The sequence below is a fragment of the Vanacampus margaritifer genome, chromosome 1, assembly GCF_051991255.1.
Source record: "Vanacampus margaritifer isolate UIUO_Vmar chromosome 1, RoL_Vmar_1.0, whole genome shotgun sequence".
NCBI lineage: Eukaryota > Metazoa > Chordata > Actinopteri > Syngnathiformes > Syngnathidae > Vanacampus > Vanacampus margaritifer.
In genome coordinates, this window is record NC_135432.1 from 18,981,258 (window position 1) to 18,999,498 (window position 18,241).

General features: G+C 37.5%; 2 protein-coding genes across 3 annotated transcripts in view; one reads left to right on the forward strand and one right to left on the reverse strand.

Annotated features, from left to right (window-relative positions):
• Positions 1–18,241, reverse strand: part of LOC144060646 (solute carrier family 2, facilitated glucose transporter member 1-like) — a 23,046-nt gene continuing 4,805 nt past the window's right edge. The window contains exons 1-10 of one of the 2 annotated variants that reach the window (XM_077580374.1): positions 13,290–13,467; positions 10,221–10,313; positions 6,188–6,348; positions 5,878–6,118; positions 5,515–5,677; positions 4,329–4,516; positions 2,008–2,112; positions 1,837–1,938; positions 1,491–1,694; positions 1–418 (exon numbers count right to left, since the gene is read on the reverse strand). In XM_077580374.1, coding sequence (XP_077436500.1) covers positions 215–418; positions 1,491–1,694; positions 1,837–1,938; positions 2,008–2,112; positions 4,329–4,516; positions 5,515–5,677; positions 5,878–6,118; positions 6,188–6,348; positions 10,221–10,313; positions 13,290–13,307 — 1,479 coding nt within the window. In that variant the 5' untranslated portion in view covers positions 13,308–13,467 and the 3' untranslated portion in view covers positions 1–214. Of the gene's footprint in view, positions 419–1,490; positions 1,695–1,836; positions 1,939–2,007; positions 2,113–4,328; positions 4,517–5,514; positions 5,678–5,877; positions 6,119–6,187; positions 6,349–10,220; positions 10,314–13,289; positions 13,468–18,241 lie in introns of those variants that run through there. The other variant, XM_077580384.1, reaches the window with a different exon arrangement.
• The window catches only part of LOC144060656 (sodium-coupled neutral amino acid transporter 3-like), a 14,053-nt gene continuing 13,009 nt past the window's right edge, over positions 17,198–18,241 (forward strand). The window contains exon 1 of the mRNA XM_077580398.1: positions 17,198–17,427. The gene's annotated coding sequence lies outside the window, so the exon portion shown is untranslated. The remainder of the gene's footprint in view (positions 17,428–18,241) is intronic.

An 18,241-nucleotide genomic window follows, 5' to 3' on the forward strand; every position in this document is an offset into this window, starting at 1 on the left:
TTCAGGGCTAGTATATTTATTTTCATTCATGGGACTGTCATGTATTTGTGCGATTGGTTAAACACCAGCCCTTCTACCTTTTAGCACCAAAACTGAGCAGAACGTATGAGTCTACCCAGTTTGACTGTATGAACTAAAAAAATATTTGGGCCTAACAACCAGATGAACTGAGATTAAAATATGTACCCCAAAGAAGGAAATACAAGCACAGTTTTCAAAGGTCAGGATCATCTCTGAGTGTGTTGAACTCTTCAGCGGCCGAGTATTTATTCGCACTGCGACCAGTTGATTGTCGAAACCCTGCGGAAATCTCATCAAAGGTGCGTCCTTTGGTTTCGGGCACCTTGAAGTAGGTGAAGATGAAGAAGCCCAGCAGGAAAACAGTGAAGATGATGAAGACGTAAGGGCCACAGAGTTGCTGAAAGGAGACAAATGCAAATATTCAAGTTCACACAGTACAGCACAGCACAGAAAACCGTGAAAGTCTTCATCAGCAGTATTTCAGTTGAATCAAAAGTAGTCAACCGGAAAGTATTGGAGCCAAGTAACTTGATTCTAGAGAAGTGAATGAGCAGAAAAGGCTGGAGTTTAAAGCTACTGAACGCAGAAAAATAGAAGTTCCAGAGCCGTATTTGAATCGCTACTGCCACCTGTGGCCGAAAAATGAAACTGAACATTATGAACAGCGGAGCTAAGGTGTTAATCTACTAATTAAAAAATGTTTCAGTCGTAAATGGTTTAAAAAAAAAAAAAGGCTATTGGAAAGATTTTTTGGAGCAAATTGTTACAAAGTGCAGCTTTAAATAAAATCTTGCCTGTACAGAAGCTCAAATGGTCCTATAAATTATTAACTCATTCACTGCCATAAATTCATTAAAAAAAAAAAAAGATTATTAAAAATTAGGGGTGACAGGCGATTAAAATGTTTAATTGTAACTAATCGCATGACTTCTCTAGTTAACTCACGATTAATCACAAAATTTATATCTGTTTTAAATGTACAATAAAAAAATTTCTAAGTTTTCATACTCTTGTTAACAAAAGTGAAAAAAAATGTTTAACTAATAGAAATTGTTTAAATATTTTTTTTACGTTTATAGCCGTCAATGGCAGTGAATGAATAAAAAAAAAAGAAAACGTAAAAATTTGGGCCGTCGGGCGATTAAAATTTGTAATCATAATTAATCGCATGACTTCACTAGTTAACTCACACATTTTATATCTGTTCTAAATGGACAATAACAAAAGTGGGAAAAAATGTGAAACTAATAGAAATAGTTCAAATAATTTTTTGACGTTTATAGCCGCCAATGGCAGTGAATGAGTTAATACTCTAACATCTGTTTCACTATTTTATTGCATAATAATTATTTATTTTTTAATCAGGTTTGTATCTGATGATTAGTCCATCCTATTGATTTTCATCCGTGCCGCATTTAGCGTGATAGACAAGCGACAGAATTCTTATTGAGAAAAAACAACAACCTTACCTCAATATATGGAAAGCTCATGCCGACGGCAAAATTGGCAGACCAGTTAGAGAAGCCAGCGACTGCGAAGGCAGCAGGCCGTGGCCCCTGACTGAAGAGCTCTGCCACAATGAACCATGGGATGGGGCCAGGGCCGATTTCAAAAAAGGCTACAAAGCTAAGGATGGCCACGATGCTCACATAGGACATCCAGCTGTATTGATCCTGCGGGGAACAGCAACTTTCAGTAGGAATCACACCACAGTTGTCACCATGATTTATTTTTTTTAAACGTTGGAATTAACATATCACAAAGTAACAGCAGTCCCTGCAATGAAAACATAATGACATCATTTCATACACTTACCAACAAGGCCATAGCAAGGGTTAGAGCAACTGCAGAAATTGCCATTCCCATTAAACCGGTCAGGTGGAGGGGCCTTCTGCCCACTCGCTCCACCACAAACAACTGCGGAAAAACACAGCGTTATACTCCTCAACTGAAGCTATTCCATTTTCCCAAAATGTTGTGACTTACAGAAACGACTGTGAAGGCTGTATTTACTATTCCTGCTCCGATGGTTGCATAGACAGGCTGGGACACACCTGCCTTTGCAAAGATTCCCGTTGAATAGTAGAACACCTAAAGGGGGAGGACAAGAAAGGAATTGAGGATGTTTATATTTATTTATTTATTATTGCAGTGTTAGTAGAGTTCACCAAAATATCAAAACAGGAGAATTCAATGTACTTATAAATTGAGTGTAAATGCTGAAAATGTGATGCCAAACTGAAAAGTTGTACAATTAATTGGAATTTTTAAAATGCAGAATGTATGATTTGGAACATTTAAGTTAACAGTTACATAGAAAGATGTCAAGCCGTGGAGTCAATGCTAAAGCAGATCAATATGACTTGTACATCTTGCCGAGTGCTGTCAAAGTTAAAGCGTTACTTAACTCATTGCTTCATCACAAAAAAATATTGCATTAATCATAGTATTAATACAGATTAATCACACTATTAATTTTGACGGCAGATGGTTACGTTAACGGTAGCGCAGGTTGTGTTTGAGCGATAAACATAACTACATACATTAAAGTAAAGCATTAATAAATGTTTGACGTTCAGAATATTTGTTCATGTCAAAATATTGAGGTCAGGTTTTTTTTTTTTTACATTTTACAAGTAATTAACTGCTTAGAAAAAGAGGAGGATGAGCGTGTGCAGTGGATCAAAACATTTTGAAGACGTCCTCATAACATTAAATGTAGAAATAACATACAGGTGCTCTTCAAATTTGGCAAGAAAAAAATATTGTGATTAATCAAAATTCTAAAATGTGATTAATCAGATTTTTTTTTTAAAGAAAGAAAAAATGGGTAATGGTTTGGCCACCTCAAATTTTTTGAGAATTTGTGGGAAAACTAGCATTGTCACCGTTGGTATGCAAATTTAGCAATATAGCAACATAAGTATAATGCTAAGTCCACTTGACAAGGATTGGACATCTTGTCCATGTATTGAGTTTCACATGAGAGTTGATTGATGCTAACACAGCAGGCTCGCAAAAGTTCTAAGGCATATTGATGATTATTTCGACACCGTTCCCAGTAGTCAAGTAATATTTCAAATGAGAATGAAAGAAAAAAACAAAGCAAGCGGGGTAGAGAATTTGCTAAGGCCAACTGTTACAGATTGTATATCTTTCCTTATAGCCGTGTCCTAATTCCCATGGGAAACCATCCTCAATCATTTATTAAAGCAAGAGTTCATACAAATAAGAACACACCAGTACAAAAAAAAGGAAAAACAGATACTGTGCATACATATTTCACGAATGCAATCTAACCTTGGAGTTAAATCTATAACTGCTTTTAATGCTGACCGTGCAGTGCTTCTACTATGAAGTGATCAAATGCAGACATTTAGCCAGCTAAGCAGTTGTTAGCTATTAAAATATTAACAGTTGCTATGCTAATGTATAGCGAGATAGCAAAATGGAGAAACAAAATGGAATGAAACCCGAATTAAAGTTATGCCGAAATCACTTGCAATTTTTTGGTCAGCTAATTTTCTTCATTAAAACATTATGACCTTATAACTACGTACTTACTTCTACATACTGCGAAATTGCTGTGTTGCTACCTCTGCCATTAAGCACGAGAGGTATTGTTTTGATCACCATGTGATCAGGTTAACGGATTAATGAGGTTGCAAAATCAATATAAACAATTGATTATTTTGCTTTTTTTCCCCCTCATTACAGCACACTATCATTTGGCACAAGTGGTGCAGTGTTCAACCAGATCCAGCAGATAGAGCTGCACCTTCATGCTTTATGCAATTCAATTGGACTGTGGAGTTTACATTGAAATGGTAGAAGCTGACGGCTGATTGGACAAAAATTTAAAATAAATAAATAAATTCCACATACACGTACTTTAAAGCAGTGCTGCCAAGAAAACATGCTATGAAAAATATATACAATTTAATGGAGCAAATATTATAATTTAGGTTGTAAATGTAGGTCCGAGCTTTTGATACCGCCCACCACTGGTGTTTGGTCGTTTGGCCTTGGTGGAGGTCCACACTTCACTGACTAGCACTAGTCTGACACTGCTACTAAATATCAGGTTTCCTTCAGGATTAATAATGTAGCACAAAGCTGAACTCGTCTTTATTTAGCAGAATGGCATGCACTAATGTACTGTATGTCAATCCCTCCACTTTCTATACTATTTCTCCTGTTCAGGGTTACACAGAAGCTGGAGTCAATCCCATACGACTTGATGTTTGATGCCCAAGGCAGTGATCGCATGGCGCCGAATAGAACATAAACGTTGCCAGCCAACTTACAGCGTTGATCCCAGACAGCTGCTGCGAGAGCTGCAACATCACAGCAACAAGGATGGGCTGGCGATAAACGGGAGAACGCAAGATCTCCAATATCGTCACTTTTTTCTCCGCCATCATCTGCCGGCTCTCTTCCTTCATCTCCGTCATGTCCTCGTTCACGTTGTCGGTGCCTCGCAGCTTCACTAACACTGCAAAATGAGAGGAAAGTGCACATTTGAATATGGATACATTTAAGTTAGATTTAAAATAAATTAAAATTAGTGCGTTAATTAAAATTAAAATTAGTGCATTAATTTTGAGTTAATTTAACGTTTCTTTGTCAACGCGTGATTAATGACCGCCCCTTACTTGGCAAGCCTGTACAGGCGGAATTCCAGTCACAATGCAGCAGACACGCCCACGTCAAAATTTAGCAGTTATAAATTTAATAATAATGCATTTATTTATTGAGATTGAGGTTGTATTTCATTAATTTTATTTTTTAATTAATTTTTTTAAATTAATTTTATTATTATATATTTTTTTATTTTTGTTATTTTATTTTTATTTATTTGAAAAATGTGCACAATTTTACAAGTTACTTCATGTTAAAGATTAGATAGATCTTAATATGAAAAGAAAATGCACTGAGCTGTCACCATCGTCTTACAAATGCAATTATGCCACCTAGTGGCAGAAAAATGACCTCAACACAAATCAATATCACACTTGTTTTTACAGTACAGTACATATTTTTAATTTGACCTCAGTTTTATGAATTACTATGAAATTACTGTATCAATAACTAAAATATGCAACTTAATTACTTTTATGTTAACAAGAGTATGAATCTTAGAAAAAAATATTTCTATTGTACATTTTATTGTACTATTAGAACAGATATAAAATTTGCGTTTAATCGTGAGTTAACTATTCAAGTCTTGTGAAAAAAATAATCATCTGACACCCCTAATTTTTTATATTTTTAGTCGAAGATGAATTGTCCTGTGTGATTAAAAATGACAAGTTGTGTGTGCAATGTGCAAAAAAAAAAATTCTAGTATGGGTAACTGTGAAGATCTAATTGCTCTAATACTATTCAGTTCTGGTTGAAAATGTCATCACATTTCAACCCATTCAACACACATGTACCGTACTGCAAATGAATACATATTGCATGATTCGTTTTTCTCCGAGAGTGTCTCACCATTGTTGGCTTTGCTCTCCTCGTTGCAGTTGATGAGGAGGTATCTTGGGCTCTCTGGGCAGAAGGGCAACAGGACAGACTGCACAATGGCTGGCAGCAGAGTGAACCCTAACAACACTGGCCAGAGGGAATCGTTCCCCATGATGGATTCGATCCCCAAAATCTGAACATATAAGGGACATTGTTACATCCATGATTAGTGTTTTAGTTATTCCAAGTCAACTACAAATTGGACTATAAACTGCAACTTTTCCCCTTCAATTTAACCAAAGATGCATCTTTTCCTGATTTACGTGAAAGTACGTGTATTTTAAAGACCCATAAAAATGCTGTCATTGTTGTATTGAGGAAGACGCAATTGACCTGCGCCAAGAGGATGCCGATGACGACGCCCAGCTGATGCAGCGTGCCCATCGCTCCTCGCAGAGACGTCGGGGAGATTTCCTCCACGTACATGGGCACAAAGCCAGTGGACAGGCCAGAGTACAGGCCCACTACGAAGCGGCCAATGATGAGTAGTTCCCACGAGGCCGCCATCTTGGAGAAGCCCATGAGCAAAGCAGCGATAAGGGCAAGCACGTTGGCCATGAGCATGGAGTTCCTCCTACAGAAGCATACAATTCACTTTATTCCATTTCATTCACATTTATCCAAATTGGCTCAAGACTCCTACCTGCCAAAGCGGTTCACAAAGAGGCCAACGGAGAAGGAACCGAACATTCCACCCACGGAGAAGATGGCCACCGAAAGGGACCACAGAGCTGTTAGTGTGGTCTGAGAGATGGGCTCGGAAAATCTGCTGGTCCACGTCTCATTGTAGAAATTTTCAATGATCTGAATCACAACAAAGCGAAAACAAACAAACATTTTTGTTTGGGTTCTGTGACCTTAACTTGCTGTAGTCCAGCAAGGAATTAATTACTATTCCAAATCAGGATTCAATGGGAATATTGTACACGGGAATGTACATGCTAATATACGACGGTTTATTAGGGCCACGTATAAATATATAATTTTTTTTAGGTTGGGGGCAATATTCAGAGAAAAAAACTCACAAATTTACAAGAATTTTTCTCGCAAATTTGCGAGTTCATAAAGTGGCAGATTTGCAAGAAAAAAACTCAAAAACTTTCGAAAAATATACATAGCGTACTACGCGACTGTTTGTGCCAAAACTTTTCGGCCGGGTTTCCAAATAAGGAGCTAGTAATTGCTTTAGCATAGATTAACCATATCATGTTAAGCATTCGCTGTTTGAACCGTTGTGTACGGCCACTGGCCATCGACAAAGACGCCTCGCTTTGCCAAGGTCCACACCCGGATGATCAAGCATTGAAGTTAATTTGGTAAAATGTATATTTATTGTACATTTATGTTTTCACAATTATTATTTACACATTCATACATTTTGGTATTTTTTTGTACAAGTATCTAAATTGATGTGTTGAATCTGCTGCTCTCCGTCATTCACTTGCATTTACCTATGGATGCTAGCATCTGATTGGATAGTGTTAGTCAGCTGATAGGGGATCAGGAAGTGTTGTCGCTCTGGCTGCGGTGAATGACGAGTAAAGTTTTAATTTTGAAATGAATCCGTCTCCATCCTGCCTTTTCCTTTTCCTTTTATAAACAGTGTCCCATTAACAACCATCAAATCCTCACATGATTAGACTATAGCTACGCTATGTGTAGTTCTCGTAAGTTTCTGAGTTTTTTTCTCGCAAATCTGCCACTATATAAAGTCATAAATTTGTGAGTTTATTAAGTGGCAAATTTGCGAGTTTTTTTCTTGGAATATTGCCTCCGCCCTCTGAGTTATGTACAAATTAGCATTAGCTAACAGTGTTAGCTTCTGATAAGCAGCACTCATCGTTGTCGATGCAATGAAATACAATCCATGCTATTTTTGTGGGTGCTTTTGTTGACTTTCTTATGATTACATTTTGTTATGTCATGTTTTCCTTGTGTGTTTTTTTCAGGGCTTGTGTTGCTCGTTACGTTTTTGTTCATACCTCTTTTCATTAGCCCAGTGCCCTGTGTCAACTAATCAACTTTATCATAGTTAACAAAAAAGTAATGGGACGGGGCGGGCCCCGGTATCCGGGGGGGCGAGTCCTATCACCCCGCCGTGCTGTCTCCAAATGCCCGCTGGGGTCCCATTGGGGGGTTGGGTTGGGAGAGGCCCGTTTGGTCGCTCCTCTTAACTCACTCCACTAGTTTTGCACAATACACTTTGTAAATAGACACATAGGGCACATAACACACTTCTGCAACTTCCCTCCAATTTTAATGCAAAAATTAAATTGAAACAGCATTTTCGTAAAAGAAAATGAAAACTAACAAACTACATCTTAGCTAATGACTAACGGCAACCCAAGGAACATCGCCACACTCTCTTCTCTCCACAACAATCCAATACAGAAAACACTTCACGGCAGACCACAGTGATCCATGTGCAACTTCATACATTCCAGACTTGCAAACAAGACCTGTAGACACTTGAATTTCCCTCCCAAACACGAAAGATGCAATCCACATTTCTTTATTGACAAGGATCCAAAATATTTGTTGCATTGAGTGTCATCTTGCGGCTTCACACGCCTCTGTAAAGCATCCCTGTGAATACTGAAGGTCACAGTTCAGTGGGGCTGTCATTACATACATGTGCAAATAGCACTCCTGTAGCTGTGACTTAAATATGTCAGACTGTTCAAACGTTCTCATCACACATGCACCAAATGTCTCCGTCTGCCAAGTTTGTCCGTAACCATTCTCCACTGTTCTACAAGCTTGATCCTAATGCACACATTTATTCTTGGACATGGCCATCCCGTCCAAAATAAAACTTCTTTAGGTTGAGATCTCAGTCGAATGGCTCATTTGGCTCCCGTGTGGGGTGCCAGGATCCTATCTCGAGGTGAAAGCCGATTCTAAGTCTTAATATTATTAACATGTGGATCTGATTGATCACTTAAGTGTAAAGACTTAACATACGGCAGTCCTGTGGCTCACCTGGTCTCCTGCTCTACATTACGAAGTTCATTCAGAGAGTGAAGTGCTCTAGCCAATCAGCGCACCGCACTGTTCCCCTTACCCTTTCAAGCTTCTTCTTATTGTTCTGCGCTAGGTTTTCATCCAGTTTTGCCACATGAAAGACCAAACAGAAGTCCAAATTTAAGCACAACAACAATTCCTGCCTATCCTCATTAGCGTCACAGAGTGGGGTGGATACTATCACAGCTGAAGTACACCCTGGAGTGAATTGCAGGGTACATATAGACCAGGGATCAGCAATCTGCTGTCAAAAGAGCCATTTTAGGCCAAATAAATAACAAAAAATCTGTATGGAGCCGCAAAACGTTTGAACATTGTGATGTTAGTCTAATAGTCTAATGTACTGAAGGCCCAAGAGCTGAATAGAGTTGCATCATAACAGAAAAATATGCAGCAGCTAATACTTCCAGATTCGTTTTCTTTTGCCTTCCGTTTTTGTTAATTATAGATACATTTTTTCCATACTTAATTTTTCATACATTTTTAGACGTTTCTGCCTTTCTGTTAAAATTCTTAAATTTTGGGCAATTTTATGGACATATTATGGCAATTTTCAGCCTTCTTCCTTTTTTGGAAATTTTGTGGCTGATTGTTTGACATTTTTTTCCTGCCTTATTTGCTATCAATTTTCTGACATTTTTGGCAATTTTGTGGGCATTTTCTGGTAGTTCTCGGGATTTCTTCTTTTGATTTTGGACATTTTATAGTTGCTTTTTGAATGTTTTCTGCCTTTTTTTTTAAATTCTATTTATTCAGTTTAATTCAAAAATTGGCAATTTTGTGGATATTTATTGTAATTTTCTGCTTTTCTTCTTAACTTTTAGGCATTTTATGGTAACTTTTTGGACATTTTTAGGTAATTTTTAAAAACATTTTCATCTACCTTTTCCTGACAGCCTAAAATTTTGGACTCCGACATTTTCTATTTAATCATTAATTAATTTAAATAATATTTTATCTAAAACATAAAAATAAATGTGTAAAAAATATGAATTTCTACAATTTTTTTAGAGATCCACACGGAGCCACAGGAGACTGACTAAAGAGCCACATGTGGCTCCAGAGCCGCAGGTTGCAGACCCCTGAGCTAGACAAACAGCTATTCACAATCACATTCCCATTTAAGGACAATAGAGAGTCTTTGAAATATGGGAGAAAGTCAGAGTAGCCTTAGAAAACCCAGGCAAGCATGGCGAGAACTCCACAAAGGAAGGCTGGAGCCCAGATTCAAACCACCAACCCCAGAACTGCGAGGCAGATGTGCGCACCACTCTACACCGTGCCACAATAAGCAAAACATTCAACCCTGTAATCCTTTAAGATGCCAACATAGCACTGTATAATCCTATTAACCTGCTCCATGTCACTTCAAATTTGAGTTAAAACCTCTCAGTGACTCACATTAGCACACAAAGTGCAAGCGTCAAATCACATACATCTGAACACATTGTTTACAAGTAGAAGAAAGAATTAAATGATTTGTGTTTAGATCCAGATTTAAATTGTAAATTTCTCACGATAAAGTGCAATGTTAATGCGGTCAATGGTACGGTTGCAGGACAAAGTAATTGTGCATTACTCCACTTCATTATTTTGAGTTGGGTTGGGTTTAGAGTTCCCAGCCTCACATGCCACACAGCTGTGATACTCACATTTTGGGGAGCATTAATGACACCGGTGTTGTAGCCGAACTGGAGGGAGCCAATCACCGCTGTGCTCGCAGCCATCATGAGCTGGGGTGTCACCTGTCATAAGACACAAGGTTTAAAAAAAAATGTCTCTCAGTAACAATTCAATATTCATTACTGAATCCTAACAGTACGGGCACAATACAAAGTCCATACATAGTGAGGCATTTTGGGAAATTAACATTGGCAACACCTGAAAAAAGAAAACAAATACAAATCAATTTGGTGATTGACCAATTACACAATTAATGACATGATTATGATTGTAATAATAGTGTTAAACTTTTATTGACAACATCAGAGAACAATTGAACACTATGTTTATTACTGTGGTTATAGTGTGCTTTGGTGTAGGGGAGACCGGGGCTCACTTTTTATACTTTTATATATTTCTTGAAATCAATACATCATATGTAAACAAAATGTCTACCAGATGAAAGACCAAAGTCTCAGTTTTTTTTTTTTGTATTCATGTCATTTTCATACTTTGTGTCAGTGCAGAGTTTTAAACCATCAAATAGAGGGAGTGCACATGTGACATTTTGCCCCACCAATGGGTAAGTTGTCACACTCTATGGGGTAAGATGTCACATTGGATTTTGCAGCTAATAAAAAAAGGTCAAAATTATCCTTGTTCTCCTGTTTTTTTGTTTTTTGTTTTTTTTGGGGGGGGGGTGGTTACAGACAGAGAAATAGTTTTCATTGATTTTGAAAATGTACCATAGTCATTTAGCAAACTTTAACATAAAATATTATGAAATGGTTTAAAGTCCTTAGGAACTGTTGGCATATAGGTCATAGCTCTCAAATGCCTGTTTCGCTTCCCTTAAACTGGAAATTTGAGATTCAATTGAATCTAAAAAAATAAAGTATTTCAGTTCATGGATGGATGGTTCATCACACAACTTAAACCAGTCATAACAAATGGGCATACTGTAGTTCCAACAACTGCAAAATCCATTTGTAAACAATGAAGCAAAACCTGGCAAACTAATTTCCTCACTCTTCAGACTCATCTGAAGATCAATTCTGGCATGCGTAGTTGCGAGAGGTGCATTTTTTTATTGGCCCATTCTTTGCATATGTGACAACAAACCCCAAAATGACTGAGACAAGTTGCCCCAAACTACTATGTTGGCTAATACTATGCTCTAGTTTAAAGTTATCTTAAAACAGAGCAGTGACTGAGGCCTGACTCTCTCCTCTCACAAGTCCACATGATTTGCTGCAAGAATTTGTCTATGTATGACGCCTGTTTCAAAATATATGTCGTTGAAAATTTTCACTTTGGGTTGTGCAAAACAGATAACTGGCACTCATCTCAGCTCATAATATGCTCTTCTCTTCTCAGATAGTACACAACCCCTGACCATTTATACAAAGAAAACTAGTATTCTACTTTTTCGTTGCGCCCTCTGGTGGAGAAGAAAATTGCAATGTGGCAACTTACAACTGAACACGGCATATGGTAATAATGAACGCCTGTCTAATATTTTGATGATTTTAATTGTTGCTATTGCTACTCTGTGTGTACTGTTTGTTATAAAAGGAAACTAAATTGCTGGCCACTTGCCATTGTCCTTGTACTATGTTGCAGGGATCACCGTCTAGTCCGACTGCATTTAATTTAAGTAGATAAGAAGATCCACTTTTTACTATAGAGTATATAGGCACCTCGGTCACACTCACCACCTGTAGAGTAAGTACTGTTTGTGCAGCCTTGTGAGAAAGTCATGACATTTTGCTTTCAATTTTAATTAAACAATTCACATTTACATTTTTCTGTCCATCCATTTTCTATAGTGCTTGTCTTGAGAGCTGGCAACAGTACTTGACACTCTAAGTAAAAGTACAGATACAGTACTTGTTTAAAAAAAAAAAAAAAACGACTCTTCTTCTTAAATAATAGTAAAACGTAGACATTCTAATGTACTTAAGTGCAAAAGTAAAATATTTATATTGTACACAATAGTTGTTTTTTAGCATGTGATACAACAAAAACGTGTTTATTAAATATACTTTACATAATGCTCATACTGAGAAAGAAAAACAATCATGCTGCATGTTGTTGTGGTATGCTTTCAAAACAACATTCAAAGAGCTTTGCTAATGTTGTGAATTGAGTCATAAAAAATTGCTAAGTTATCAAATGATAACAATTTTTTTTTTTAAATCACCTGACTTTTGTGTTTTTTTTCTTCAGATTAGACTGAGAATTTCACGCCACAGGCTGGAGGTTTTTCAACACATTCATTTACCACAAACAATTTTGTAGCCAACAACATCCAACAGTTACCCTAAATAATGTCAAGGATGGGGAATATCTTGCTTCTCCAAATCTGTTACGTATGCTTCCTAGTTCCTCTATGTTGCTGCAGTTTTTTTTTATGCCAAGATTTCAATCAATCAAGCTCTCAAGTAGTTGAAAAACATAACAAGCATATTTTGACAACGGAGCAGAAAGTTTTCACATTTAGGGAGTAAAAGTCAAAGGTCCGAAAACAAATTCTTATGTAGTAGTTCACAACTATGCCTTAAAAATGTACTTAAGTGCAATAACAAAGTATTTGTACTTAGTCACTTCCCACCACTGATAATAACTGACGACAAAAAATAAAGTTGCCCGTTTGTCAACAAACCATCTTGAAGTCACATTTTCAAAGGTCATTTTTGACGATCAACATGTAGCCTTACTGATTTGACGTCAGACTTTCTTTTGAGCGATGCCACGCAACATCAACACATTTCTTGAATTGACATTGAGAAGAATCGAAGAGAATCAAGTGTAAATTTGTGACCTCTACATAACTGACTGACTGCACAGCACAGCCAAATCCAGTGTAAGTAATCTTCACACTTGGCGGGAACTGCAATACTACTGAGCAATCTTATTAGTGGATGTATACATGTAACATACATTGTATTTATTTATAATTAGGTGTACGTGATCTCGCCTGAAATATCATTCCATCATTTACATATTTAATAGATCACTCTACATTCTTTCATACATCTTTATGTCACACACATTACCTCTCCAAAGCACTCCATGATGATTTTTAACACACTTGGATAAAAAAAAAAAAGAAGAAGTAATTTCTGTAATCCGTTAGGTAACTATGATAACATATTTTAAAAAGCACATGGTAATGGTGCTGCGTGAGCAAACGCAACTCTACAAAGATGCTCTCAAACCTTTCTCAGCATTGCACGTGCCGCACTGCACTGAGCAGCTTAATGACATCAGCCCTAAAGTGGATCTGGCTAGATCGCTGTGCTGATTGGCCGAGAGGAAAAAAACAACAAAACATACGGTCGCCACACAATGCCAAGCTGAGGAGAGATAGTATAGATCATTTGTTTGTCATGTTTTTACATCGATGGTGCAGTCCACACAAACAAAATAAGATTACCAAAGTGACGGGGAAACATAAATAGCTACCTGTGCATTTTACAATCATTTTAATTGTTTGCTTTTATAAAGCCAATTGGCTCACTCTTTCCTGACGGACCTTTTACAACATGGGGGGCTCTAATTTTCTACAAACCAAATTCCCCCAAAAGTTGGGCCAATAAAAACTGAATGCAATTATGTGGAAGTGCCAAATTTCAATATTTTGTTCAGATTAGAACATAGATGACAGGCCAGAAGTTTAAACTGACTAAATGTATCATTTTAAGGGAAAAATATATTGATTGTAAATTTCATGGTGCTAACAAATCTAGGAAAGGATGCCGGTATTGAAATGGCCAGCCTGCAGTCCACTTCTTTCACTTCTAAAGTACATTTGGCGCATCATAAAGGGGAAGGTGCAACAAAGAAAGCCCAAGACAGTTGAACAGTTAAAGAGACGCGTGTTAGACAAGAATGGGACAGCGTTCCTATTTCTAAACTTGAGAAACGTGTCTCCTCGATCCCCAGACATGTGCAGACTGTTGTACGAAGAAAAGGGGATGCCTCACAGTGGTGAAAATTGCCTTGGCCCAACTTTTGGGAGATTTGTTGACACCATGGAATTTAAAATCAACATAGTTTTTCCTTAAAATGATACATTTTCTCACTTTAAACTTTTGACCTGTTCTCTTTTGAATAAAATATAAAAATGTGGCACTTCCACATTATTGCATTCAGTTTTTATTCACAATTTGTGTAGTGGCCCAACTTTTTTGGAATTGGGTTTGTATTTTCCTAAAAATGGGCACATCTTGATTTTCATGCAGGTGCAAGCCTCCTTTGGCATGTTCAGGAATTTGATAGACCGTGTTGCGTTATGCTGAGCGTTCCGGTGCTCCTGACAAATTGTTGGCTGAATTGAGTAAACCATGAATCCATTTTTTTTTTTTTTTAAGAAAATAGAATTTTAAAGATTTTTTTTGGTATCTTACCGTTTCTTGAAATGTACTGTCCACATGATTTTAAAAGTATTTTCTTACATTTATAAGACTATGAATTTGTTTTTATTTTTCCTAATGTAACCTTATTTTTCAATAAAAACACAGCTTCAGTTTTTTTTTTTTTTTTTTTTTAAATAAGTGAGGAGTGTGGTCTTTTACTTGCTCCATGTGTAACGTTCCCCAAGACAACTTCTGTTGTGATTTGGTGCTATTTGGTGCTATATAAATAAAATTAAATTTATTTCATGCCAAGCAACTATTTAGAAAAAAATGCACTAAGTTGTGCAGTATATTATAATGTATACATTTTAGTTGGTTTATTTGAGACATAAGTCAGGATTACCTCTCACAGTCCACACACTACTGAAAAATATTATGCTCACGCACTACTGAAACACTACAATAAGCTACTTGCAGGCTGTTGCGCATGAACGCCGCATTTAGTTGAAAACATGGATATTATTTTTCTGGTCTTTGTCTCTGTCCACAGTTGTTTGTTTGTTTTCCCTGGGCAGCACTGCCTGTGCAGTTATCGCTGTATTTTTGTTGAAAACAGCTGCCTGCTGCATGGGCATATGGAGTGTGACACGTAATCGTATATACTGAGATTCTGCACACCTGCTGCAGCTCACACAGAGTAGACGGACAGAGAAGGAATCAGATGGAGTCCTCTTGAAAGCGCTGGTGTGGGTCAACCTATGGAGGGACTCCTCTTCATGTCTATATAAATATTGCAATAGGGTGAAGAAGTAATACCAGCGTGTGAAAAAAGAACCTTATCACAGGGTTGTCTAAATTCGCAACATGTCAACTGTTAACACACACAAAAAAAAAACACACATACTGTAATTTAGTGCTAATAAAAACTCCCAAAGCAAACATTATCTCTGATTTTGAATCATCATGACTAGTAATAGATGAACAAAGTACAAATACATTTGATAGTAAATAATTTTCCTGACCAATTAAGTGAAATTGAATAATTTCCTGCAGCACATTAATGTGCCTCGACAAAGTGTTTGGGAGTTAATGTTCTAACGATTACGCGTACAAGTGCATCAACATTGACGGCCAAATGAAAAAGTGCTGCATGGGCATAACAAAAACAAGGAGGCGCCACCTTGTGGCGCAGTGCCATACTGCGGAATGTTACAAGATGTCAAAATCAAGACCCTCAGGGCAGACCAACACTAAAGGTCATTTCATGTGGCCTGCGAAAGCTTGTCACAATAGCACTTTGGTTTGTGTTCAAAACTACTCATAAAATAAAATAAATAAAATGGAGGGCGCAGTTATTTACTATGATAGGATGATTTATGAAGGTTTTTACTAATAAATAAGGGACAAGACACTCCAGGCAAATTTCTAGTCTGTAAAAAAAATTCATTAAAGCTCAGCAACAACAAAAAACAGCCTAAGCTGTCAATTGTAAATAACCATGACGGCTCCGTTTTCTGAAGCTGAGCCATGATTGGTCATTACATGAGCCCCGGGTAACTGTGATGTCATTTGCAGTCGACAGCAAGTGGCAAAATGGCCGCCCTCTGAGATGAATACAAACGGGTGGATTTTTACACTATTCATCAGAATGCCGTGTTTAGGACTCGTGTGGGCATATACAACATTTTATCGTCAAGAACATTTTAGGGTTTACTTCCAATCATAATCCATTCAGAGGGATTCAAGAATTATTATGGCATTGCTAAAACAAAAAGACATGGATCAAATCAAGTTGCTCCTAGTGGATTAAAGATGAGTTTTTTCCCACCAATGACGGACAAGAAGATACTCGAACCTAAACGTTGGTATCATATGTGTAGTGACGCAGAGGTTTTCCTTGCTTTGTCCCATAAAACTGTTGGTCGAGGCTGCTCCCTCTTTTGGCAGGCTCGCACCATGTTATGCACGGTTGGATTTTAGAGCTACTGGTATATTTTTCAAACGTCCCCCCCCCCCCCCCATATGTCAGAGAGGTTCAACTTCAGATCTTCCACGTGTACAATGCATTCTATACTGTAGCTCCAATGATAGCACGTTGATTAAATGCGTGACAAAAAAAGGTGACATAGAGCACAATAACTATTGTGTTTTAATGCTGCCTGTTTTTAAAGATTCCGTGGCCCTCATACATATTGAAACATTCCTAGCGGTCCAAAGAGTTGACTTAAGCGCCATGCTACCTTTCTGAAAGCGCACGCATAAACATCCGGACTCATGGGAATGTTCTTAACCTTTACCATCTGTTGTTTTTAAGGACACGGACTCACTGCTTTATATATTTACATTTCCACACTGATGCAATGCACAGCTCGCTTTTTCCAGCTTGGCTCTCGTATACAGTACGGCCGGTCATCAACGCCAGACTCTTACGTAAGACACTGCTCAATGCCTTCTACTCTTACTTTAGCACCTCACTGGACTACAGAGATTTCTTAACGATAAAACCAGTCAGTGTGTGAACAGGAACCAGTCATCTTGGCATCGATCAATCCATTAGCAAAGTCACATTTAATGTGTTGTCTGTTTTAGGGAAAGGAAGAGGAGTGCCTACACGTGTGACCTCACAAGAAACTTGATCCCATCATTTTCAGCCCCCCCTTCTCACTCCCTGTTCCCATATTTGTTCCTCTCGTCCCAAGCTTCCCCAGAGCCGCAGTTCCATTCAGGGCTCCAAAACACAGCCCGTGTTACGCCTGTGCCCAAAGTGCCATTGCGGTGGCGGGACTTCACGTCGCGGGCAAACCTTTTTGAGGCACAGCTGGACTCTGTTGAGGAGGTACGTCGAACAATACTTTGGTCCCTGCGCTGGTCTGAGTGCTGCCACGTGGTTTGATTTGTGGAGGAACTCAGAAAAAGAAAAGTGCTTTGTTGGAGGTGTTTGCTTTTCAACTTGGAGAACATTTCACTTATGTTAGTAATGTTTGTTTTTTGTTTTGTGTGAGCAATGAGCATGCTTTGGTGAGCTTTTTGATTGTTGTTGTTGTTGTTGTTGATTCTTGGAGAGAAATGCAGGAAAATATGAGGAGTTATTAGTACAAGTAGTATCAATAAATAAATGAACATAAATAAGCTGTTTTCATCCTTAATGTGAGTATGAAATGTTTTCCATGTACTGAACTGTGGTTGCTTCTGTTGCCATACCATCATTGTGGAATTCCCCTTTAACTCATTCACTGCCATTGACGGCTATATACATCAAAAATGCATTTGAACTATTTTTATTAGTTTAACGTTTTCCCCCCACTTTTGTTAAGAGTATGAAAACCTAGAATTGTTTTTATTGTACATTTAAAACAGATATAAAATGTGTGATTAATTGTGAGTTAACTAGTGAAGTCATGCGATTAATTACAAATTTTAATCGCCTGACGCCCCAAATTTGTAATAATGTTTTTTTTCTTTTTATTCATTCATTGCCATTGACGGCTATAAACGTCAACATTTCATTTAAACTATTTCTATTAGTTTAACATTTTTTTCCACTTTTGTTGACAAGAGTATGAAAACCTATCATTTTTTACTGTACATTTAGAACAGATATAAAATTTGTGATTAATCGAGAGTTAACTCGTGAAATCATGCGATTAATT